The 24,811-nt window shown below is 41.3% G+C and overlaps 1 protein-coding gene across 6 annotated transcripts in view; it reads right to left on the bottom strand.

Annotated features, from left to right (window-relative positions):
- Window positions 1-24,811, bottom strand: part of ELMO1 (engulfment and cell motility 1) — a 727,703-nt gene that overhangs the window by 230,256 nt on the left and 472,636 nt on the right. For 5 of the 6 annotated variants that reach the window (XM_086692444.1, XM_086692474.1, XM_086692460.1 and 2 more), the window contains one exon: window positions 15,415-15,523. In XM_086692444.1, coding sequence (XP_086548570.1) covers window positions 15,415-15,523 — 109 coding nt within the window. Of the gene's footprint in view, window positions 1-15,414; window positions 15,524-24,811 lie in introns of those variants that run through there. The other variant, XM_086692478.1, reaches the window with a different exon arrangement.

Raw genomic sequence — 24,811 nt, 5'->3', positions numbered from 1 at the left:
AAATATTAAAGAGGCATTAAATAATGATATAAGTATATACTTATTGTTGTAGGAATATAGTCCCAATATATTAAATGGAAAGAATAGAATATTAAAAACAATATAATTTAATCTCATTTTATGGAAAAAATATCAGTCTATCTTGGTGGTAAGATAATGGATGATTATTAGCCAGGTCACGATCTCGCGGTCTGTGAGTTCGAGCCCTGCGTCGGGCTCTGGGCTGATGGCTCAGAGCCTGGAGCCTGTTTCTGATCCTGTGTCTCCCTCTCTCTCTGCCCCTCCCCCGTTCATGCTCTGTCTCTCTGTCCCAAAAATAAATAAACGTTGAAAAAAAAATTTTTTAAAGGCATCTCAAAATAAACATAACCAAAACAAAACCATTGGTCTTCTATGCTCTCCATCAATCTCACTGACCAGTCCATGCTTTTAGCTGTCCATCCTTGACTCTTCTTTTTTTTTTTTTTTTTCCTTTCCCACCCACATCCAATCTGTTAAGAAAATCCTGCTGGCTCTCTCTACCTTTAAAATATATCTGGAATCCAACCACTTTTCAGTCTACTGTTAACACCCTGGTTCCAGCCACTATTACCTGTCAACTTGCTGTAGCGGAGGGTGTTAACTTGTTCTCCGTTATAGTCTAATGTCCATAGATCATCCAAATAATTATTTCAAATTGTAAGTTATATAATGTCACCTGTATGCTCAGTTCATCACATGGCGTCTCTTTTCACTAACAGTAAAAGCTAACTTTGTTACAATGGCAGAATGTTTCCACTCTCCACCCCTACTTTTATCTCCTGCTACCCCCCACCTAGTTCTCTCTGCTCTTGTCACATTGGCCTCCTTCCTCTTTGTTTCCCATGCTGGATACTCTTGCCTCAGGACCTTTCTACTGCTGTTCCCTCTTTTGGGAAAACTCTTGTTCAGATACTATCTCGGCCCAGTCCCTCACTACATTCATATGTTTGTGATCAACACAGTCTTTTCAGTCAGGCAATGCCATGCATCCTCCTTGTTGTGATTTTTCTTCATTGCATTTTTCCACCATGTGGCAGAGATATACTTATTTCTTTATTGTCTGTTTCTCTCCAAGTAAAATAAATATATGAGACTTAGGGAAAGAGATGGTGTTCTGTTTCATTTCACTGCTACAGCCCTAGTACGAAGATGTTAATTAAGTGTATTTACTGAGCAAATGTTCATCCAGGTGCCCTTTATAGAAACAAAAATTTGTAAGCAATGTAAATATCTGTTAATAAGAGACCCATACTTTCATAAAACGGGATGCTATTTATATCCATATCCACAATATGGCCACATGCATATGAAATGAAATACTATTCAACTACTGAAAGTTTGGATAAACTACAAGTGAATAAATTTACTGAAAAGAAAGAGGTCTGCAGCACATTAAGTGAAAAGAATCAGGTTACAAAATGGTATGGATGATATTAGCTTATTTTTAGAATACAATTGAATAGGAACATTTGTTAACGCATAGGCCTTAAGGTAAACTCTTAATCCAAAACAAACATTTTTAAATGATTAGAATAGTCAACCCACGAGGCCTTAAATTTGAGGTTTTCCTCTGACAACATTAATGACACAGAGAAGCAGCAGGATTAGTTCTGACCTGGGCAGGTTGGGATGGGAAATGAAGTGTGGACTCTGGTTGGATTCTTCTGGGCTCCAGTACAAAGCGATTCCTCAAATCATTACATAGCCAATAAAAGCCAAAGAAGCATTAGGGCTGTGTTTCTCGGGGTATAGATATGACTTGCAGAAATGTTAAGCAGCATTTGGATTTAGGCTTGGTTCTTCTTCCAACTTTCAGGATTATTTAAGCTCTCCTGTTCCCAAATGATGGGACAATGCTGCTGCTTCAGCCAACAGCCCCACCACAGCATGGAGAGGCAAGAGCCACCAAACCCAGCTGAGAAAATCAAGGTGGGAAACGACAGTGTGAAATCTGCTAGGCAGGGAAGAATGAAGTCAGAGGAATGGTTTTTTTTTTTTTTTTTCTTTTTGCCATTTCCTTTATCTGTTCTGGCAAAATTAAGGTTTAATTCTTCTCAAAGAACTCTTTGCTGGCAATAAAGTTGATATTTCAAAGGAGGAAAGAATTCAGAGTGGGAAAAGCACATTAAACTCAACTTTACACTTAAAAAGTGAGAGCAGTCTTATTTGTACGGCAGACAACAAAGCCTCTGTCCGTGCTGCAAGGTTGCCTTGTCACTAGGAACCCTTCACAACAAGGTCTTTGGGCATTTATTTCTCTTGCACAGAATCCAATACCACCACGTCACTCCAGAACTGATGATGGCAAAGTTTCAGGCAACTTATTTAGTGGTTACGGTCACTATACTGGGTCCGTAAAAAGGTCTTTGCTTAACACAGCAGCTCTGGAGCTGGTGGCCACCTGGGCAAGAACTGTTTTATGCCAGAGGAAACTAAGGACCACACAGGAGAAGAGGCTTGTCTAGAGCTTAGAGCTGGTCAGTAAAGGAGCCAGAATTAGAATCTGCACCTTCTAGGATACAGGAGTACTGATGCATAGGTGCACTTGTACCCCAATGTTTATAGCAGCACTCTCAACAATAGCCAAATTATGGAAAGAGCCTAAATGTCCATCAACTGATGAATGGATAAAGAAATTGTGGTTTATATACACAATGGAGTACTACGTGGCAATGAGAAAGAATGAAATATGGCCCTTTGTAGCAACGTGGATGGAACTGGAGAGTGTGATGCTAAGTGAAACAAGCCATACAGAGAAAGACAGATACCATATGTTTTCACTCTTATGTGGATCCTGAGAAACTTAACAGAAACCCATGGGGGAGGGGAAGGAAAAAAAAAGAGGTTAGAGTGGAAGAGAGCCAAAGCATAAGAGACTCTTAAAAACTGAGAACAAACTGAGGGCTGATGGAGGGTGGGAGGGAGGGAGGGGAGGGTGGGTCATGGGTATTGAGGAGGACACCTTTTGGGATGAGCACTGGGTGTTGTATGGAAACCAATTTGACAATAAACTTCATATATTGAAAAAAAAAAAGAATCTGCACCTTCTAAGGCCCAGTTTAGAGCTCTTACCACCCCATAAAAATATCCATTTAACCACGATCCAAATTACCATAAAGGAGTTCAACAGAGATTCCCAAACTTAGGAGAGACCAGCCAGCTGCCTAGGAATGAACTGGAGAGTTGATTAAATATACTGATTTCTGGATTCCATGGCAGGAAATTATATTCCCCAGAAGCTCCCTCAAATGAGTCCGATGCACAGCCAAGTTCAGAAATCACTGGCCCAGATTATACAAGACACAACAGCAAAGAAACTAGCAGAATTCTATTAAAAAAAAATGCAAGTCATTCTCCTTACTCTATGAAAAAACAACATGAAATATGCAATTATAAAGCTCAAAATAGCTTCTTCAGAAAAAAAAAATGATTCATACTTCTCAAGATGCTCAGGCCACAGCTGCAATCTGTTCTCGTGGCCAAACCCTTGGAAAGCCGAATTAAGGGAAGCCACATTGGGCTTGATTGCTGGGATCCAAAGCTGTGTCCTGCTCCCTAGAGGCAGGGGAATGACCACACTCCAGGGAAGCACACAGGCAGCTGGCATTAGTCTCCAAGGAGCTGACAGCTTACTTCCTAGCCCCCAGCAGCCATCCCAGGAAACCTGGCTCCCTTCAGATTCTAGCTGCTAGGTGCACCTGCTTGGGCAACAGGCATCTTTGGAGGAGCAGTCCACTGGCTTCTCTGCATCCTCATTCTGGACTGGTTAAAATTTTCCCCATTTCCCACATCCAGGGGGTGGGTAGGAAAGAAGCAGCAATGGAGAGCTGTCTGGAGGCAGTTGGGAATACAATAAATTAGGAAGTCACACAGCTGTGTGTTCTGAAACACAAGATTGAAAATAGAAAATTTTTTCCTCTTTGGGGAACATACTGTAGTGTTGATATTTTCTAATTCAAATTTGGACTCAGTAGGCCTTCTCACTAAATTATCCTGAGGAGGAAGAGAAGGGGGAGGAATGAGGAGGCACCCCTTTGTAGAACTCATTCTTACTTTATTAGAAAATTTTAAAAGGATGGTGTTTGAGAAGTTTCAGGGTAAAACAGAAAGTTCATAAAAAATTTAGTGATGTCTGAAAAATATTTTTGGAACTAACCCTCAAGCAAATAGAAAGCTACTCCATTCATGAAATAAATACTTATTAACTGCAGACTGTATGTAAATCCCTGGACTACCGGGTGAGATGGGAGATGAATTCACTCTGAGTCTAGTGCTCAAGGAGCTTACAGTCTGTGAGGAAGACAAGACATTTTAAAAACATGAAAGCAGTGGTTTGCAGCATTGTGCAATAGTTCCAAGTAAAGGGAACAACATTATCCCACAAAAGGGAACTGTATCTAATGCCTGTGTGGCCTCAATCTACTTAACCTCTCCCAGAGTCCCAGACACTTCGTTTGTAAATGGAGATGTTGAAAGGGTTGACAGAGTATTGCCTTCAGTATTGCCTGCCATGTAGAAAGCATCTAATAAATAAATGGCAGTGGTCATTTTCATTTTAAAAAAATAAATTCTTTCTACTGATCTTTAAATCAGTAAGTGGTTTTGTTTTGTTTTGTTTTGTTTTGTTTTGGGAGAGGGAGACAATCTTAATTATGGAGGCTCCATACTATGGGGCTCAACCCCACAATCCTGAGATCCCAAGACCCTGAGATCACAACCTGGGCCAAAATCAAGAGTCAGACACTCAGCCGACTGAGCCACCCAGGTGTCCCTAAATCAGCAAGTGGTTATTGACTGAAGTTCAAGTGCTCAGGGCTGAGAGACTCCATCGGCATCTACCCTGTTATGTATTCCAACAGCCAGGAAAATCTCTCCATCCAAAGGCCTGAGGTTAAGGATGAGAGGCTGTAAAAGGCATCTCGACCTTTCTGTCCTCTGCTACTCTCTCAACCTCTGGGGACTCCCTCAGGGGAAAACACCTCTGCGGGAAGTGAGTTAAAGACCAGAGCTGTGAGCATTGCTTCTCGGTTTTGTGTGTATTTGTGTTTGAGTTACTATTGTATGTTTTGATTTTAAAAACCTTACAGAATAGAAATTCACCATCATGTCAGTGCAGTCCTGCATCCTGATTGCTGTTATTTTAATTCCTTTCTCTTTGGGGTCGACTTTACTCTACTTTACCATCTGTTGGCATCTTTCTGCATTCTGCTTACACTTTCTCATTTCATGCTCATTACTTACTATTCTACTTTTATAGCATGCTAGGACCTTTACGCTCATGGCCTGGTACATCTCAATCTTTTTTTTTTTTTTTTTTTTTTTTAATTTTTTTTTTCAACGTTTTTATTTTTATTTATTTTTGGGACAGAGAGAGACAGAGCATGAACGGGGGAGGGGCAGAGAGAGAGGGAGACACAGAATCGGAAACAGGCTCCAGGCTCCGAGCCATCAGCCCAGAGCCTGACGCGGGGCTCGAACTCACGGACCGCAAGATCGTGACCTGGCTGAAGTCGGACGCTTAACCGACTGCGCCACCCAGGCGCCCCTGTACATCTCAATCTTATGATAAGTGCTGAGGAGGCTGATTAGATTATTGCTTCAGATAAAGAAGAGCCTGTGGGTCCAAGTCCAGGGTGTGGAACTAGTGAGAGACGGTGTTACACCTTACGTTTTTGAAGTGAGATTAGTAACTTTAATACTAGACTGATTTCACAGATGAGGAGTGAAGGTGCTGTTCATACTAATGGCATCTTTCATCTATTGGGATCCTGTTACTCTAATGTGTTTCTTTTTTTTAACTGACGAGTTGGGAGATCATAACCTGAGCTGAAGTCAGATGTTCGACCGACTGAGCCACTCAGGTGCCCCAAAAGGAAATGTATTTTTATGTCCATTCACTTACTGCTGACCACATCAGTCTTTCCTTACCAATTTCCCTCCTTATTCTTCCAAATGAACCCTACAGTCATTCTGTAGAGTTCTCATCCCAGTCTCTGTTAGTACGTTGGAAGGATATGTGAGCCTACACTGATTTGGAGGAGCTCACATCTTTATTGCAATATTAATGTTTTCCTACCAGGGATAAAACCTTTGCTTATTTATTAATTTACAACTTATATATCTTAGTGAAGTCTTACAGTTTTCTTCACACAAGTCCAAGATGTTTTCTGTTAGTGTTATTCTGAGGTAGTTTACATTTGTATTACCACAGTTAAAAAGAACACTTTTTATCCATTTTATGATTAACTAATTACTGCTGACATATGGAACTGCTACCAATTTTTGTTACCCACCATGTAGCTACATGAATTCTAACAGCTTGTTCTTTGCTTCTTCAGGGATTTCTGGATAGTTTTATTGTCTATAATTTAAAATACTTTGTTTCTATCAATGAACTATACCTCTATTTGTGTCTTCCAGATCAAGGAGAGACACTACTGGTGAATGTTAGCACTCCATAGCACCCTAGTTTTAGTTCCAGTTTTTAATGGGAAAGCTGTTTTGTTATCACCATTTTAAATATATGTTGGCTTGCTGCTTTACGGTAGCTTAGAAAAAAAATAATGCTAAGAAGTTGTCTATTCCATCATCATTAACAAATGATATTAAATGTTATCAAATACTATTTTAGCCTTAACTGAAATTAGCATTTGGGTTTACACACTGAGCTTCTTCATGTGAGATGTGTACTCATGTGTTTTCTTTATTTTATTATTTTTAATGTTTATTCATTCTTGAGAGAGAGAGACAGAGAGAGCATGAGTGGGGGAGGAGTAGAGAGAGGGGGAGACACAGAACTGGAAGTAGGCTCTGAGCCCCGAGCTGTCAGCACAGAGTCCAACATGGGGCTTGAACTCACAAACTGTGAGATCATGACCTGAGCAGAAGTTGGATGCTTGACCGACTGAGCCACCCTGGCGTCCCACATCTGTTTTCTATTACTGAGCTCCTCCTGCTTCCCTGAGACAAATCTTTGAGCCAAATTCAAAGTCTACCACTAGTAAATACTAAGGCCTTTATAACATGCTCTTTGCAAACATTCATAATCCATTTTAATTATAATTTTTACTTGCCTTTGCTTTTACCACTTATTTATTTTGAAATTATACTTTACTATAAACTACCTCAATTTTTAGGAATTAAAGGAAAAAAAGTATTAGTAAACAGAAGAAAGTATAACAGAGAGGCACCAGTAACGTGCTATGGGAGTTTCCAGGAGAATGTGGTGCCCTCCCCCGCAGAGAGTCAGGAGGAATCAGAATGGTCATTCAACCCCGATGTTGTACATGAACCTGGTAGACAAGTACCTCTAAGGTGGGAGGGAAGACAGTGGGCATCTGTGTTCTTTCAACACGTCTGTGTCTGTCTCTCTTCATCATGAGGTTGGGCAAACCTACCAGGCTCACCCCTCAATCTATAACCTAAGAGACAACAGAAATGGATGCTGATTGTTTCCAGCTACATATCTTCTCAGAAATAAACCAGAAAAGAGCAAGCCCTAAAAATGCCTATGATGAATATACGTTATTTTCATCTATTTATAATTGGGATGTGCTTGAGATAGTCTTTTAAACTACCGAGTTTAATTTCTCGCAGCAATCTCTTCCGAAGGAGGTAAGAATTACCTTGAGATTTTAGAAGTACCCACAAGTACTGCCTCCTGAAACACCAGCAAGTAACCACAGAACTTCAGGTTCTAAGGCAGCCACTAAATGCACAGAGTTGACTTTGCTACAGGAGGAGATACACCTCGGTGTCTCTAAATCTGCATATTTCTGTTGTTGTCTCCTTCACAAATAGGGTATTTCACATTTAGCAAAAAATGTGAAACTTTTGGCACTTTACATTTAGCAAAACACTTTAACCTATATTTCTTCATCTAGTTCTGAGATGAGAATGATGATGATGGCAGTGGTGGTGGTGATGATAATGATGATGATGAGAGTTTTCCCAGGTTACAAATGGGAGACAAAGGAGCAAGGTGGCTGACCATCTTGACAAAATCCCTTACTTGTATCAGCTGCGCCAATTGCCACGTGCTTCTGATTCTGAATACAAGAATCTTACATTAAATCCTCCTGCCTTGGGGCGCCTGGGTGGCGCAGTCGGTAAAGCATCTGACTTCAGCCAGGTCACGATCTCGCGCTCCGTGAGTTCGAGCCCCGCGTCGGGCTCTGTGCTGACAGCTCAGAGCCTGGAGCCTGTTTCCAATTCTGTGTCTCCCTCTCTCTCTGCCCCTCGCCCGTTCATGCTGTCTCTCTCTGTCCCAAAAATAAATAAACGTTGAAAAAAAAAATTAAAAAAAAAAATCCTCCTGCCTTGTAATAATGCTATTACAAATCCTGAGATCAGTTCTATAATTATTGTAAACAACTACTCTCGACTGACTCTTATACGTTCTCCTTTGACATTTTTAATTTGGGCCAAAAGTAGATAAAACTTTCTAAATAATGGGCTCAGGCCTTGAACATTTATTGCATTTATTTTTGTTTGTTTTTACGTTAAGCTGCAGGTGGAAGTATCATATGAAAGCAGAAATAGAAAAATGAAGATTCAAGACAGAGTCAAGGTCTGAGAAGCTTCAACTTTCCAGGGAGCTTAGGAATAAGCTAGTATTAAGAGGGCTAAAGAAAGTCCCTTAAGAGGCTTAATTGTTAAAAAACTACTTTTCTTGAGTTTTCTTTAGCCAGAATGTTCTAAGAATCAAAGTGATGGATGGTACTTCTCAAAGTACGAAAACACCAATGTCCCAGAGTTAAGTGTCTATTCTAATTGCTGCTGTACTCCAAAGAGTCCTTCAGATTGCTCATCTGTGTTATTTTTACTTGCTAAAGCAGAGGTGTCTGGGTGATGAATTATACAAGGTGCTTCACTCAGCACCACTGGTGTGTTGTAATAAATATCGTCACTGAAAGACAAAGTAAGGAGATGCTGAATATTTCCATAGCATGTGATGTACATTTCGTTCTTGTTTTTTCAACGCAGAGAAGCAGTTATTAAGTTTTAATCTAATTACATATGGTCACATAGGTGAAGATGGAAAACTATTTCAGGGAAATATGAGAACCTGAATCACAAATGTATGTGTCCATTCTGCCCTTCAAAATACACCTGAGAATAACCCACATACAAAAGCATAATTGAGGAGGTGAAAAATATACATTTGCTGAAAGGAAAGTAAGGTAGTGGAGCCCTAGCATCTTAGTGATGAAAAATGAAATACATTATAATCAAACCTCAATTACCATTTTCCCACAACCTTTGATATTGCTACATTAAAAAAAAATACTAATGCATTCCCCAATTCCCAGTGAAGGCAAAATGACAGAGGGCTGTAATCTGACTTCAATTTGTTATAGTTTTTTGCAGCAGTAAGGAAAATGCAGAGGAGAGTTTTGAAAGTAAAGAGACAGAATTAAGGGTTGCAAGTAGCTATTTTCCCTATTTTCTTTAGCTATCTATCATCCTGTGGCCATATACTCAAGGAAGGCTGGCTTCATACCCTGTCTCAGGAGCAGCTAATGATTGTTCCTGTTCCCCTTATCAATGACTCGGGTAGGCACAGGCCACAGTGTCAGCCGATGAGATGTGAGAGTTTGCTGAAGAACTTTTGGAAACATTTCCACAAGTCTAAAAGAGACTCACTAGAAGAGACAGCTTCTTTTCCCCTGGACCATGTGATGGCAGCTGCCATTTTGCTACCTGCCTAAAGACAAATTTTGTACATCAAGGATGACAGAACCAAAAGGTAGAAAGAACCTGGGTCCTTGATGAGATTACTGAACAGTTAACCATCTCTAGGACTTACTCAACTCTGCAATTATGATATTCAATACAGGTTCTTCTTACACAGGCCATTTTGAGTTGGGATTTCTAATACTTGAAGCTGAAAAGCCTCCTCACTGCTATACTAGCTGGGCTGAAGTAACCTTGTCCCTGATACTGGCCCTGTACTCACAAGTTCTTGTCACGGCCAGAAGACAAAATCTAATCCTAGAATCTGATGCCTAGGACTAGGGCATTTTTTTCTGATTAAAAATCCTTCTATCGGTTCTCACTGCCTACATGGTAAAGTCCAAGCTCTTCTGCACGGCAAATCTTTATGATCTAACTCTTGCTTTTTCCGTCAGCATCTCCTCCGTTTGCTTGCTCCCTCAAGCCCCCCCCCCCCCCCCCCCCCCCCCGCCTTAGCCATATAGAACTAGAATTCTCCGACCCTCCAAGTCTTTTCACCTACATCTCACTGCCTGGAATTTTTAACAGCTGCTGCCCACCATACACACACCTGTGCTTACCTGGGTATTCTCATCTCTGTGATTCCACATATTCAAGTATCTCCTTTTCTGTGTCAAACCTCCCAAGATTCTCCCTTCCTTAGCCTGTCTAGCTTCCTATGGACAGAAAGAACCAACCACTGCCTCCTAGTGATATTAGTGTAACTTAAATGTAACGTTCTAAATGACAATGTGTTTTCTAATTATTTGTTTATATGAAGGACTCCCCAGTCAGAATGTAGGCTGCTTGAGAATGGAGTGTGTGCTCTATGTCCATGTCATCAGGGATTAGATCCTGTATAGAGAAGAAGCCCTGTGTATCATGAATGAATGAATGAATGAATGAATGAATGAATGAATGAGAGACAGAAAGAAGTATCCTAGCCCTACTTGATATTGGAATATAACTGGATCAGGGGCTACATATCCCAAAGATAAGTAATTAACCTATTGTGTAAAACTCAAAGTTTCCTTGTATCTCTCAACAACTTACTGTTTTGGGGGACAGTGCCATAATAACACAACAGTTACCATTTTTTAGCCCCAGTTAAGAGCTAGGTATCTGCCTAGGACTTCACATCTATAGCAAATATCTTTGTATTTGTCTGTGAGATGACTCCCTTCTTCTGTTAGTGCACCACCTCCTACTTCCCCACACCCTTACCCACTGCACACACACAAATACACCTCTTCTTCTCAAGACTTGCTCTTCACTCTACTCCAGTCCTGTTCTTCTAACTGGAACTGCCAATTATACAACCCAGCCCAATGGGGATCTGTGGCCACCTCCGGGTCCACTGGTATTCTTCTTTGTGATTTTTAAGATTGAAACTAAGGGAAAAAACAAGTGTGTTGCTCTCAAGTGACTCATGAACCAAGCAGGTTACAAAGAATAATTTTAGACAGAATGTGAAGAGTGAAGAAACAGAGTCATTGCTCCAGATTCTGGTTCCAGCTATTACTTAAGTCAGAGCATTCTCCTTCTGTCACTTAACCTGCAGTCTGCTTATGGAAAGTTGAGATTCTATCACTTGCAAAAAAATCATCTATCTTGCAACTAAAGCAGTGCCCATTATTTTATTTAATCCTCCCAACAACTAACTGTGTGCAGCAGGTATTGCTTTATTTTAGAGATAAGGAATCTGAAGCTCAGAACAGAGGAAGAAACATGCCCAAGGCGTGCAATTAGTAGCAGAGCTGTGATTCAAAGATGGGTCATCCAGATGCCAAAATGCAACCATTCTACTTTTCTGCTTCTTTCTGTACTATTCTTTGGGCTTCCTGAGCACTGATTTGAGCCCAGTGACCCCAGACAATATGCAGTAAGTCTATGTCTTCTCTTCATTAATAAACATAGATGCTATTGATCTTGATTAACTACTGGGGGTGTTATGGGGCTTCAACTAAATAACCCTGATAAAGTGCTTTAAGCATATAAATGATCAGATATTGGTTTTTATACCACACTATTAAACATTCACCTCTTGCAATGTTAATAATTGGGAAGCAGAAAAATAGTGCTTTTTAAAAAGCAATCTTAAAAAAACTGCATAAATACTTGGTATCACTAATTTAATTGAATATTAGTATGTTTGCTTTGGACATCAAAATATAACCAGTATTTCAGAAGTGGATTTCGTCAAAGACTGTAAGTTAAATAAAAAAACAAAGCGTTTGTAGAAAATTGAATCTTTCTACTCTTGTATATGTCTTTTTTCTCAATCAGTTAGATCTTTAAGTGGAACTTCTTTGATCTCTGCACTTGCTTATAGATTTAGTACAACCATGATCTTCCAGATCAATTATTAACACAAATATGAGAAGAACCATGAACTTAGAGAAAAGCAGACACACTGAAACCAAAGGAAGATGGATTTGTATGTGAAACTAATTTTCCCCAGAAGAAAAACAGATATTTCCCTCAACATCAGGGTGCACTCAGATTTGTTTTCCATATTAGCAACTTATTTACTATGGCAATGGGCAAAAGGCAATCCATTAAAAAGCAATTTTCCTCTTACCAAAGGGTGTTTCATCATTTGATGTCTAGCACTCAATCAGAATGTAGGAATCCTTTAATATTTTATGAGCTGAAAACATCTCATTTGGGCATGTAGACTTCAGAAATGTGGAATCCTCCATAAGCCTTGCAAAATGTCCAGAAAGACCTTTGTAGGGCAAGCAATAAATAGGCTAACCTAAAACCTCAAACTATCAGAACATTGGCAAAATTCTACTTTAGAATAGACAATGGGCATTTAAAATAAATATGCAATCATTTATAACTAAGAATAGAAGATATCAGTCCCAAAAATTTCTCAAGCGCAAGCTTCTGGAGGACAGGGATCATAAGTGGCTCACCTTTGTATCTGCAGTGTTCAATCACAGTCCTTGGCACATTGTAAGTAATCAATAGATTTTGATTAAACAGATGAATAAATGCATCTGTCATCTTGGATGAAGGGAGCTTGCCATTGGTATACCAGGCCCTAGGTAACCTAGTCCAACTTCGCTGCAGAGATGGGCCAGACCAGGTACTAAATGAGTCATTGCAGAAGGCTGGAACCTTCTCTGCAGCAGAAGGTGAGATATGGAATAATGTACAGTGCAACAGCAGCACCTGGAACACCCCCAGGGATCCTCAAGGTATTTACCTTCATCCCCACTCTTTATCTCAGTCCCTAGGAATAGAGTTCTGTCCTAGTTCCTGGCTTGATGTCAGGTCCTCAGAAGTCTTGCAGAGCTGCTCTGCACCAGCCAGAGGTCAGTCCCTAGTCTGTGTCTCTACCCCTGGCTCCACCCCCACCGCAAAGCACAGAGCTGACACTCACATGAGCAGAACCGTCTGCTCAGACTCCTGCCACCATGGTCCCCCGCTGCTGCCCACCAAATAGAGTCACACTGACATGGATGAAAGTCCAAATCAGATCCATATTTGCCCACACACAGTCTAGAACTTGGCCATCTTTTCCAAGTTGGTCTCCCTAGGCTGAATACGCTCTATTCCCCGTGTACCTCTCTGTGCCCAGGCCAAAATGAACACAACTACTCAAATCATCACCCCAAATACTACCAATCTACTTCTGGGGAAAATGTGGAGGTGTAAGAGCATGGTGAAGTTTGTGAGGACATTACCCAAGGCCATGAGAATCCTAAGGGGCAGAGACAGAACCCATCTCCCCTTCACTCCCAGCATCCTCCCTCCCTCTGCTCCTCTGTATCTCTGTTCTGTGTCAACTTTTAGCACGATAGATATGGGTCAGTTGTCAAAGGAGAAGAGCAGAGGCTGGATATAGTAGTGAAACACAGAAGAATACGCTCTATACACTTTCTACTGCCATGAAGGTGAGAACTGGCCAAAGCAGGCCATAGGGAAAGGGGCAATGTGGGGTGATAACCTAGACAAAGCAAGCACCAAGACAGAGCATGACTGTTGTCCAGTTTCTGAAAATCTTAGCGGGTCTTGCAATGCTTCTTAGCAAGTGACTTCCTGCAGCGCCCCCCATAAAATTGAGATAAACATGAAACAGTCACCGCTGTCAGGATGAGGAATTCAGTAGGATCTGCTTGACTCAGGACTTTAATCCTTCAACTGAATAAACAGTAAGCTAGGCAGCAGACGTAAATCTCAACAAGTTAGTCTGATGGAGAGTAGGAAGGATAACTTGGGTCAAGGATCCAGGTAAATAGGGGTGCCTGGGTGGCTCAGTTGGTTAAGCATCCGACTCTTGGTTTCGGCTCAGGTCGTGATCTTGCGGTTCTTGAGCGCTAGTCCTACATCAGGCTCTGTGCTGACAGCACAAACCTGCTTGGGACTGTCTCTCCCTTTCTCTCTGCCCCTCCCCCCTCTGAAAATAAGTAAATAAACTTTAAAACAAAAAAAGGATCCAGGTAAACTGAAATGTTAACCTTGGTGAACAGTGAACCTGAGCAGAGTGACACAGAAATCTCTCGGTCAGGCTACTACTCTTCTAACGTACAGATGACCTAGTTTGGGCTCATAAGTAAAGAACTTTCATGGAAGTTTCATGTCAATTTCAGCCTCTTTCCCCCATCCACCCACACTGGAGGATGATAATATTTGCTGTGCTTGGTCGAACAGACTTAAATTCCTCGTTTTTCCTCCCTAAGCTCTTAATTTTCTAGTTTACCTGAATAGTACCTATAGTCGGTTTTTACAATGTAAATAAAGCATAACCTCCTTTCCAATTTAATCATTGGATTCCTTTCCATTAATCATCTCAGACCATTATTTTAAACTCTCAAGCAGGTAACTGAATATTTATGCTTTCACAACAAATACCAAACATCCAACATTCCTCTGGTATAAACAGTCTTCTCTGGCGCCCATGTTATTAAGCCTACAAGGGAAGATTTATATGTGTGTCAGCTCTAGAGATATTGGAGGGAATGGAACTCAGCCACTTTAAGGAGGCTAAATGTTGACAATGACTGCAAGCCAGGTTAAATCAGACTCATCTTAACAGGTTAAACCCAAATTACACCAGTGAGCAAAAGGCAGGAAAATTATCATACCTGCTTTTTCTGGGTGTCCTCTCCTAAATTTTGTAATGTAAATAAGAAAAAAAGCAATGAGCATATCTCTGACCACATTTGTCATGATCAGCTACCCATTTTCTTCTATAATTCCTTCTCTCTTAGAGAAAGTATTCTAAACAAGTGAGATATTGGGAGAAGAGGATTTTATTAAAGTGTTCAATTTTTCTTTACAGAGAAAAATTGTTTCAAAAGAAAGCAAAGAAAATAATCTACTGGTAGGTTAAAAACCAGAATTTTAAAAAAAGAAATCCATAGATCTTTTTCCTTAACAGATTACTAAATGCAGGACTATTTTAATATATACTCATTCAATAACATTTGAAATTCAGCCATCATACCTGCAAATTTTTCCACCTGTAGATAACAATAATGTGTATTTCCAAGACAGACATGCAGAAATACATGCACTGGAAGCCTGAGCCAAAGAATGCTGGGTCCACAGGGATGCCCATGCACCGCTAGCAGCACCTTGGGAATTCTTTGCGTAGGTCCAGGCACAACCCTGGAAGTGGGGTCCCTGCCAAGCATCATGCCCATGTGGGAAACAAGTGTTACTTACGCAGCTCGCCCACTTTCAAGATCTCACACAGCATCTTGGTCAGCTCTATGCTGCTGCGGCCAAAGGGACATTCATGCTTATCCTCCCGGCTACTGTTCTCAAGCACAATCTGCAAGTGGAAAGGGAACAGGTAAGTAAGGGAAGCCAGTTTGCAGAAAATGTTGAAATGTTGGTTCTAAGATGGGGCGCCTGGGTGGCTCAGTTGGGTAAGCACCCAACTTCAGTTCAGGTTCGCGAGTTTGAGCCCCGCGTTGGGCTCTATGCTGAGGCTCAGAGCCTGGAGCCTGCTTCAGATTCTGTGTCTCCCTCTGTCTCTGCCCTTCCCCTGTTTGCACTCTTGGTCTATCTCTCTCTCAAAAATAAAAAATAAACATTAAAAAAAAAACTGAAAAATAATGTTGGCTCTGTGGTAACAGAAACAGATCTACCCCAGATTGCCAAACAAAGGGTTGGGGCCAAAACACAATTGTACGCTAAGCATATACTCAGTATATAGCGCCTAAAACTCACATGGTTTACAAATCTCCTAAAACTTTCCACCCTGTCAGAGCAGATTTTGCTTGCTGGTTTCCACTTACACAGAAGTGCTTATGGATGGAGAGGTTTTCAAAACAGGACAAGAAAGACCTTTTACTGAAGTGATAAGACCACGCTCTCTCCCCTCAGTCTTTCCTTTCCTGGTGAATAGCAGCTCTTCTGGGCCTTCAACTCCTACATTTTATTATTTTTTTAAAAATGTTTAAGTTTATTTATTTATTTTGAGAGAGAGAGAGAGAGAGAGAGAGAGAGATAGAGAGAAACCAGTGGGAGGGGGGCAGAGAGAGGGGAACAAAGGATCCAAAGTGGGCTCTGTGTTGATAGCAGAGAGCCTGACACAGGACTCAAACCCATGAGACAGGAGGTCATGACCTGAGCCAAAGTCTAACACTTAACCAACCGAGCCACCCAGGCACCCTTTAATTCCCCATATCTGCCCACAGAGGTTCTCATGTTCTTACAGGATCTCACCCCCCCATATTAGTTGACTGAAGCATGCCTAAGGGACATGTGACACAAAAGGAACCAACCAGAGCTTGTCCCTGAGACTTATCATACAAAAGGGGAAAAAAACTGGCCCAACTGTGCTGACAGTCCACAAGGTATGTGAGCACAGGAGCTACCTGAATGCGAACCTGTAATAAAAAAAATTTGGCGGCGGGGTGGCACCTGGGCAGCTCAGTCGGTTAGGCATCCGACTTCGGCTCAGGTCATGATCTCGCAATTCGTGGGTTCAAGCCCTGCATCAGACTCTGTGCTGACAGCTCAGAGCCTGGAGCCTGCTTCGGAGTCTGTGTCTCCCTCTCTCTCTGCCCCTCCCCGACTCTGTCTCTCAAAAAATAAATAAATGTTACAAAATTTTTTTTTGAAGAAAAGCAAACACAAATGCAAAGGAAAGCAGAGAGGAAAAGCCATAGGAAAGCCCTGGGAACCTTTGCTCCTGCAGAAAAGCTGATTCCCTGTCCTTACAGTTTATTTGCTCAAAACTTCCTCTGAAAACTCTTTGGTTGGTCTAATAATTCTCCTCTATCCTTAAGATACTTTGAAATGTTCCTACCATAATTAAGGGAGTGTGTATACAGGGATTGGACAAAAGTAAAAACAAAGCAAGAAAACTCTATTTCAAAGTCACTAAACTTCAAATTCATGTGTCAACAAAAGGAATAACCACTTTATCCATCTCTGGAGCATCTCAGATATAGTTGCCTGGTACCTCCTCAAGAGCTACACGACATCCTGAGCAGGTGGGTGTCTCCCAGTCTACATCAACGCTGTGCACCGACCTATGCTGTTTTACCCCTTAGGCTACAAAATCTTCAGTGGCAGAAATAGTGTTTTATTCATTCAATCAATAATGGTAATTATCGACTAGGAAGAAGCCCCGCAAAGTAGAGAACAAGATAGACCAGGGCTCCGACCTCATTGAACATTCATTCTAATTGAGGAAGACAGATAAAAACAATAGGTAATTAGTTTATCACAAGTGTTATGGGGAAAAAAAAATAACTGGTTGAGGTGTTAAAGAGCAATGGGGAAGGCCTGCAGAGGAGAGTTTAGATAACTGAGTGACTGCTGGGAATTGGGGATGAGAAAGAGCTTGCCAAGTCGAGGTCTGGGAGGAAGAATATCCCAGGTGTAGGTATCAAGGACGGTGCCCCTGAGTAGATGAGTAGGATGTGTTTGGGCCAGGCCAGCAGACTGCCTGGCCTATAATGTGGAGGGGTCTGGGCTTGCCCAAAGAAGCATTTGGGGTTCCAGGAGCTGGAAAGGGGGAAAACAAACCTGGGGAGCATAGAGGTGAGCCAAGACCTCTGCCCCAGGGCTGCGTGGGGTGTCACTCCAAGATCCTGAGATGCTAATCACAAGGTTTAGGCAGACGAGTGACATGGCCTGATTTGATTGGAAAATATCTGAGTGCAGAGAAAGGATAAGAGGGAGTAAGAAAGAAAGGGGGGGCCTGGGCAGCATCCCTGGCAGAGATTAGGGCAGCTCAGACTGAGTGTGCATGGGGCACCTGGCATGTGATCATAGAAAGGTAAGGAGAGGCAGACAAGGAATGAAGAGGACAAGGAGGGGAAGGCTTTTAGGAAAGTGAGATAAAAGAAAGAATATTTGAAAGGATGGAAGAAGAAAGGAGAGAAAAAAAGGGGGAAGAAAGAAAAGTAAGTGAAAGTGCTATCTTATTGATATGGACAGGGTTCCAAACAGCAAAGTGATGTGAGGGAGTTCAATATCAGGTGCATTGCTTAGAACCAAAGGAGTAGGATTTTAACAAGAATGTGCTCCGATTATTTTCTGCACAGACACCAAAACACACATATATACGCATCTTATTATATGCACTAACAGTACCCCACTAACAAATCAACTGTTTGGGGAGATTCCTGCCAGGACTGCCTTAAAACCCAACCATAGTCACAACATAGTCTGTGTCTTCAATCTCCTCCTGCATTTGTTGTGCCACAAGCAGTTCTCACAGCCTTCGCCATTATCGCTTTACCCCCCTCACGATTGTCCAAGAAGTTGATGAACCGTACTGTTTACTGAGGCTTTTCAACCATTTGGAACATATGCTCACATAAATAATTATGTACTGAATATCATCATGAGCATAACCTTTATTGTCCTTGAGATTTATGACAAAAATTCTTCCTTGCAGTGTCTTTAGGGAAACACATGTTATGTAGTTGATTGTTTTTTCTCTGAGAAAGCTGAACGTAAACTCCAACTAAATCCCTTCTGCAGTCAAGCAAGGAAGGACCGGTGCTCGAGTCTTTGAAAGCCTCATTCCCTCTTCACAATCTCTTCTCCACAATCTGCTGAGCACAAAGACTCATTAGTTTAATCCTGAATCACCCTTCTCCTTTTAGAGGAATTCATTCTAGTTCTAACCAAGAATTCCAATTCAGGGAAGCAGGAGGGGAGAACAACTAAATTCCCATCAATCAGTAAATCTTTCTCTTTTAAAAATGTTGTATCTGGGACGGCTATACATATATTAAGGAGCAAATCCAAACCTCCTGATGATGGGGGAATTAATGGAAACAACAGAGCAAGAAGAAGACAGAACATAAAGAAAAGACAGAAGACAGGTAGTTTTCAGCCAGTCCCAGCTCCCACTGAGGAGATCCCCCTGCATTTCACATTAACATTCTATTAACATTTCATGAGCACATCAATATTTAATGAGGATGTGATCTGCATACACCGGAGATAGAATTACTGCAGCCAATAAATGTTCCGGAAACATTTCCAAGGCACTGTTTATTAGCAGGCACTAAATTAAGGAGTAATTTAAGTAATCAATATGTAAATCAGCTTTGAGAAGCCCTTCTCTTTATTCTTTAATGTACCATCCATCTTATCATATTTACCCACCTAAAGAAAAATAAACCTACTTCTGGAGTGGTTTCTTTAGACAAGGCAGAGTAATTTTTAAAGTTACCTGTGTGCTTTTTAGGGTCAATATTCCGACGGAAATATTCAGAGAAGTCTATGATCATGAATGTTACTAATAATATATTACTATAGTGAAAGATAATTCTTAAACTAGACAGTAACTTAAAAAAAAAAAAACATTTGGGGCGCCTGGGTGGCTCAGTTGGTTAAGCATCCAACTTTGGCTCAGGTCATGATTTTGCAGTTTAGGAGTTTGAGCCCTGCATCGGGCTCTGTGTTGACAGCTCAGAGCCTGGAGCCTGCTTCAGTCTGCCCCTCCCCTGCTTGTGCCCTCTCTTTCTCTCTCTCTCTCAAAAATAAATAAACATTAAAAAAATTAAAAAATAAAATAAATTAAAATAAAAACATTTACTTTGCTGTTCTACCTATGTTCAGCATTCTGGTATTAACCATGCTCACCTAAGACATCATTTTGAAAAGTTCCATTTGGAAATATCAAGGTCTATTTTCCATGTTTATGTTTTCCTCACTCTAGTTTTAAGAGCAAACATACTGGAACAGAAGCCATGATAGATGGAGCACAAAAACCTGTTATTATCACTCATCGTAGAATACATCATACCCCAAAAGAAGTTTTAACTGTCTGCATGTCTCGTAAAATAAAACAGTGGATACTTGTGCCATATTAAGTATAAAATGTTTTTTAAATATTTTCAGGTTTTCAGGGTATATATACATAACTTCTATCAACTGATCCCCCAACAAGTCTGTAAGACTGATAAGGCAGGTATTACAATTAGACTCTTAAAAAAGTACTGGCAACAAGGCGAAGAGTTGGCTTGCTTAAAGCATGGAGCTGGCCCAAGTCAGTCATAGAACTCCATTTTTAAGTCTTCGATTTCCAAATCTCTTCCTGTGAAAATGGTCGTCACATACATATTACCATAAACCTCAATGGATTTCATGACTAAAGTGGTGAAGTAACTTTGATCAATTTCTTGTATCTCACTGAAGTGGGTCTATAAATCCCAGCTCCTTCTAGACAAAAGTATAAGGTTCTCTCTTATCTCATTTATCCTGTGAAGATCAGTAACAATTGCTCAAAGTGAGTGACTGAGGCTGCATGGAATAGCCTCCAGGCTTTCCCTCCCTAAATTCTGAATAGTCCTCTGAGTGTTCTGCATTTCTTCTTCTCCAGTGGTTCAGATCATGAACCTTTTTGGCTTGGGCATTTAAGCTCTGAATACAAGGCCAGCCACACTCTAACACCCACTCCTTCTTGCTCCTGGGGCCACCCTGGCCCTCTTAGCCTCGATATCAATCACATTGCTGACTTATTCATCTGCTTGTCCTGGACACATTTTCCTCTACTTTCTGCTGAGCTCTCTACTTCTAGGGCAAGGCCAATCCATTCAGTCTTCCCACTCCAGCCCTGCAGTGAGAGCCTTGACGGCTTCTTCCACCACCTCTCATCTATGAAGTCTTCTTTCATATGCTGCTTTGGCTCTGGGAGTCAGACACGGCACAGTGGCCTCTTCACAGGCCGCCAAGGACAGGGTGTGAACTTGTAATGTGTTCTCTCCAAAGAGGAGGGATTGTCTGTCTTGTCCCAATTCTGACACAAAGCTACGGGAAGCATTGGCAAAACTAGTTTAACTTGCACAAGGCATTCCACCTCTTTCTGAAACATACAGAAGTTATAAAAAACTCACTTCCCAGGACTTCTGTGCAAATTAAATCACAAGACAAAGGCAAAGTGCCTAAAACAGACTTGACCCAGTTGTTGTTTATTATCTCTTCACTGTCCCCCCTCTTCCTATTCCTGTGTGACCCCTTTCACACAATGCCTTTACCAGCAACTAAACCAAAATCATGACTTCAGTGAGGCTGGCTCTGTGGGGGACATCTGAAAGTAAGCCAGAGGCGCTCACATCCTTTTAGCACGAGAACCTTATACAAAAGCGTCCTCACCTGCTTACACCCAAGATGCCGGCAGGAAGCCCCATGTGCTCCTATTTCAGCAGGAGTCTCCCACAGGGATACGGGGTGATACAAGGGCAGGAATGAGCAAGGACCCTGAAGAATAAGTCATGGCCTGACACTTTGGGCAATGCAGTCCCAATATTAAACTGTCACGGCCACCACAGGACACTTGTCTCCAGAGTCTTGTCAACCTTGTAGGCTCTGTTAAAACTTATCTCCTGACCCACCACAAGAAATTCCAATCTTCTCTCATATTAAACCAATGAATAAAACAAAAAACCTTATTTGTATCCATGAGGTTCCCTCTGCAGCACAGAAATAATTCACATTAGTAACAGGATCATGAATGAAGAGTTAGCGCTTAGATCACATCACCAAGATCCAGACCTCTTCTGAGGTTAAAGTATAAGTCCAGCTTGGGGCACCTGGGTGGCTCAGTCCATTGAGCATCTAACTTTGGCTCAGGTTATGATCTCACAGATCATGAGTTCGAGCCCCGTGTCAGGCTCTGTGCTGATGGCTGAGCCTGGAGACTGCTTCCAGTTCTGTGTCTCCCTCTCTCTCTCTGCCCCTTCCCTGCTTGTACTCTATCTCTCTCAAAAATAAACATTCGAGAAAAGTTTTTTGAAAATGAAAATAAAATAAAATAAAATAAAAGTGTAAGCCCAGTTTGAGGTTCTCTCATGGCGACTTGACGGCCACAAGGGAACACTTTTCCTGTGTTCCCCCTTGGTGCTAATGGTACCAGGTGCTAATGGCGATTGGTCCCATAAACCCAGAGAGAAGCACTTGAAAGTACATTGAGCTGCCTCAAGGGGGCTACCCAAGAACTTAATTGTGATCATGAATTTTGAGCAAGTCCATAAAACCCAACAAATATGCCAAACCCTAATAAGATGATTTCAAATGGGCAGAGAGTAAGGAACATTACCGAAAGTATGCCAAAGAGGAAAACAAACCCGAGCAAATCTGAATCCCAGCTGCTCGTCTACCTGATCCACTGCCCCCATTTTACAGATAAGGGAAGTGAGGCCACAGAGAGAATGGATCTTAAAGAGATAACTTTAAAGGTGCAAGACAAGAGAACAGAGAAAGATAAACAGGAGCTAATATTTATCGAGAGCATTTATTTCCTAGGCCTTGTTCTAAGCACTTACATTGACTGTCTCATTTAAGATACATATACCACCACATGACAGAAATACTGAACTATCCCACTTTAAAGATGGAGAAACTGAAGCAAGAAGATGGTGTGTAATTTTCCCGAGGTCACACAGCACAGAAACAAACAGACGTTGCTCAGGAACTTAGGTGGCCTGACACCAGAACACACGTTCCTAATTACTGATTCCTCTCGAAACACATTACCCCTGTTCCTACTTAAAAAGGAGAGGGTGAAATAGTAACAGAGTTTTGATCAAGAAAGTCCTTACCATGGTAACAGATGAGCAGATAGCATTACGACTCCAGACAGAAATGATTTTCCTGGATCTACTTCTAACAGACCTGGTGACTTTATGCACATTCCTTAACCTTGGAAGAATACCTCTCCACAAAGGTTGTAAAGATTAATGGAAAAAAGTGATGGTAAAGATACCTTAGTGCCTGAGAACTCCCACACACTCAATGATAGAGACAACTGATCTACCATTGCTATACATAATTACATGAGCTCTGGTTCCAGGGTGTTACTACTTGTTTCACTGAAATATTCTTATCATTCTAGGGCAAAACTGTTGAAACACACACACACACACACACACACACACACACACACACCAGAAAACAAAACAAAACTGCTATCGAGATTATTAATCTTTGTTTTTTGTCAAAGTAAGGACTCAGATAGAACAAATATTATTTCTTGGCTTGGATGGGTTCCCTAAGGTTCTTTCAGCATCTCAAACCTGAGGAGGCATCTAAATCATCCCCACAGGCTTGGTAGATAGAGACCAAAAGGCCAGTCCCTCAGAGTTTGATTCAGCAGGTCTGGAGTGGAACCTAAGAAAATACATGAGCAAGTAAACCAAACCTTAGATTCCTCTGAGACACTAGAGGGATTGACGGAGAATGTGTTACAAAGCATTTCAGAGAACATTTCAAAATTATTTTTAGCAGCATACTCTTAAAAAAAGAAAAAACCTCCATCCACACATCTTTGAATTGCACATATAGAAGCTAGGTGGAAGAAGAAATAAATCTGATAATAAAGCTGTCCGTGGTACGTCCACGTCCAGGGCTAAAGAGCAGACCTCCAGGCCATTGGACAAGACTGATGACACCACACAGCTGCATTGGAATGACTGAGATAAGAGTGTGACCAGGGCATAGAACACCCATAGCAGAATTTGCAAACACTTAAAGAGCAGTTGCCAAGGGCAAAGGAACAATGCGTCCCAGGAAAAGGAGAAAAGGAATGTATAAGAGGTCAGATTAGTGGGCAAAAAAAGTAGAAAGTGCACACAGGGAACCGAGATAAATAACAATCTGGACAAATGAGAAGAATGGTATAAAACCCAGCTAATGAGGTGAAATCCTTCCAGAATAAAATTAGGCAACTGCACATACAGAGGCATAATAAAAGCCATAAATATAAAATGGCAAGGAATTGACTGGGTAATGGTGTAGTAATTAAAGCCTGGAGGTTCATAATAGACCTCGAATTGAACATTAATCAACCAAAAAGAAGCACTGCCTGCACTTTGATATATGTGTGAAACACACCAAGCAATCACAGCTATGATCTGCTGAAAAGTCCTCCCTCCCAGTGTGGGGTTGGGCAGCACAAAGAAGGAAAGACGAAGTAACAGCAGGGATGACGTGGGTGTATGCCTGCATGGTGACCCCGATGTCACTGAGGGAAGCCGAGACATCAGCTCTGTTGACTCTTCCAAGGGCCAGAGGATAGCAGGAGTGATTTCCCCGCTGATGCCCGCATCACAGAAACTGAGCTAGAAGACCTCCTCTCTTAGACCAGGACATGCGCTCCGGGGCCCAAGGATGGGCATCGTGACGCGCTCGAAGAGGTAACATCTTGTTTACTTAAGGCGGCGGTTCTGTAACTTGAGCTTGTGTTAGAATCATCTGGAAGCTTATTAAAAACACAGATTGCTGGGCCCCAGCTTCCGAGTTATGATTCAGTTGTCCTGGGGTGGACACAAGAATCTACATTTCTAACAATTTGCCAGATAGCGTGGATGCTGCCAGTTTGGGACCACACTTTATGAACCACTGATTTAAAGTTATGCCACGTCTATATTCTCATTTTCCATCATTAGTGAACCTCCTGTTTTTAAAGACATGAAAAGCAAGGAGAGTAGATGAAGGAGAAATAAATCTGATTGTTTTCATTTTTATTTTATTTTATGTTATTTTATTTTATGTTATTTTATTTTATTTTATTTTATTTTATTTTATTTTATTTTATTTTATTTTTTTGCTGTGACTAATGAAAACTATCATTAATGAGTTAAAATCC

The sequence above is a fragment of the Puma concolor genome, chromosome A2 (genome assembly GCF_028749965.1).
Source record: "Puma concolor isolate L17-30 chromosome A2, mPumCon1.1.hap2, whole genome shotgun sequence".
Taxonomy (NCBI): Eukaryota; Metazoa; Chordata; class Mammalia; order Carnivora; family Felidae; genus Puma; species Puma concolor.
The sequence above is the reverse complement of the archived record's forward strand: the minus strand, read 5'-3'. Positions and strand labels throughout refer to the sequence as shown.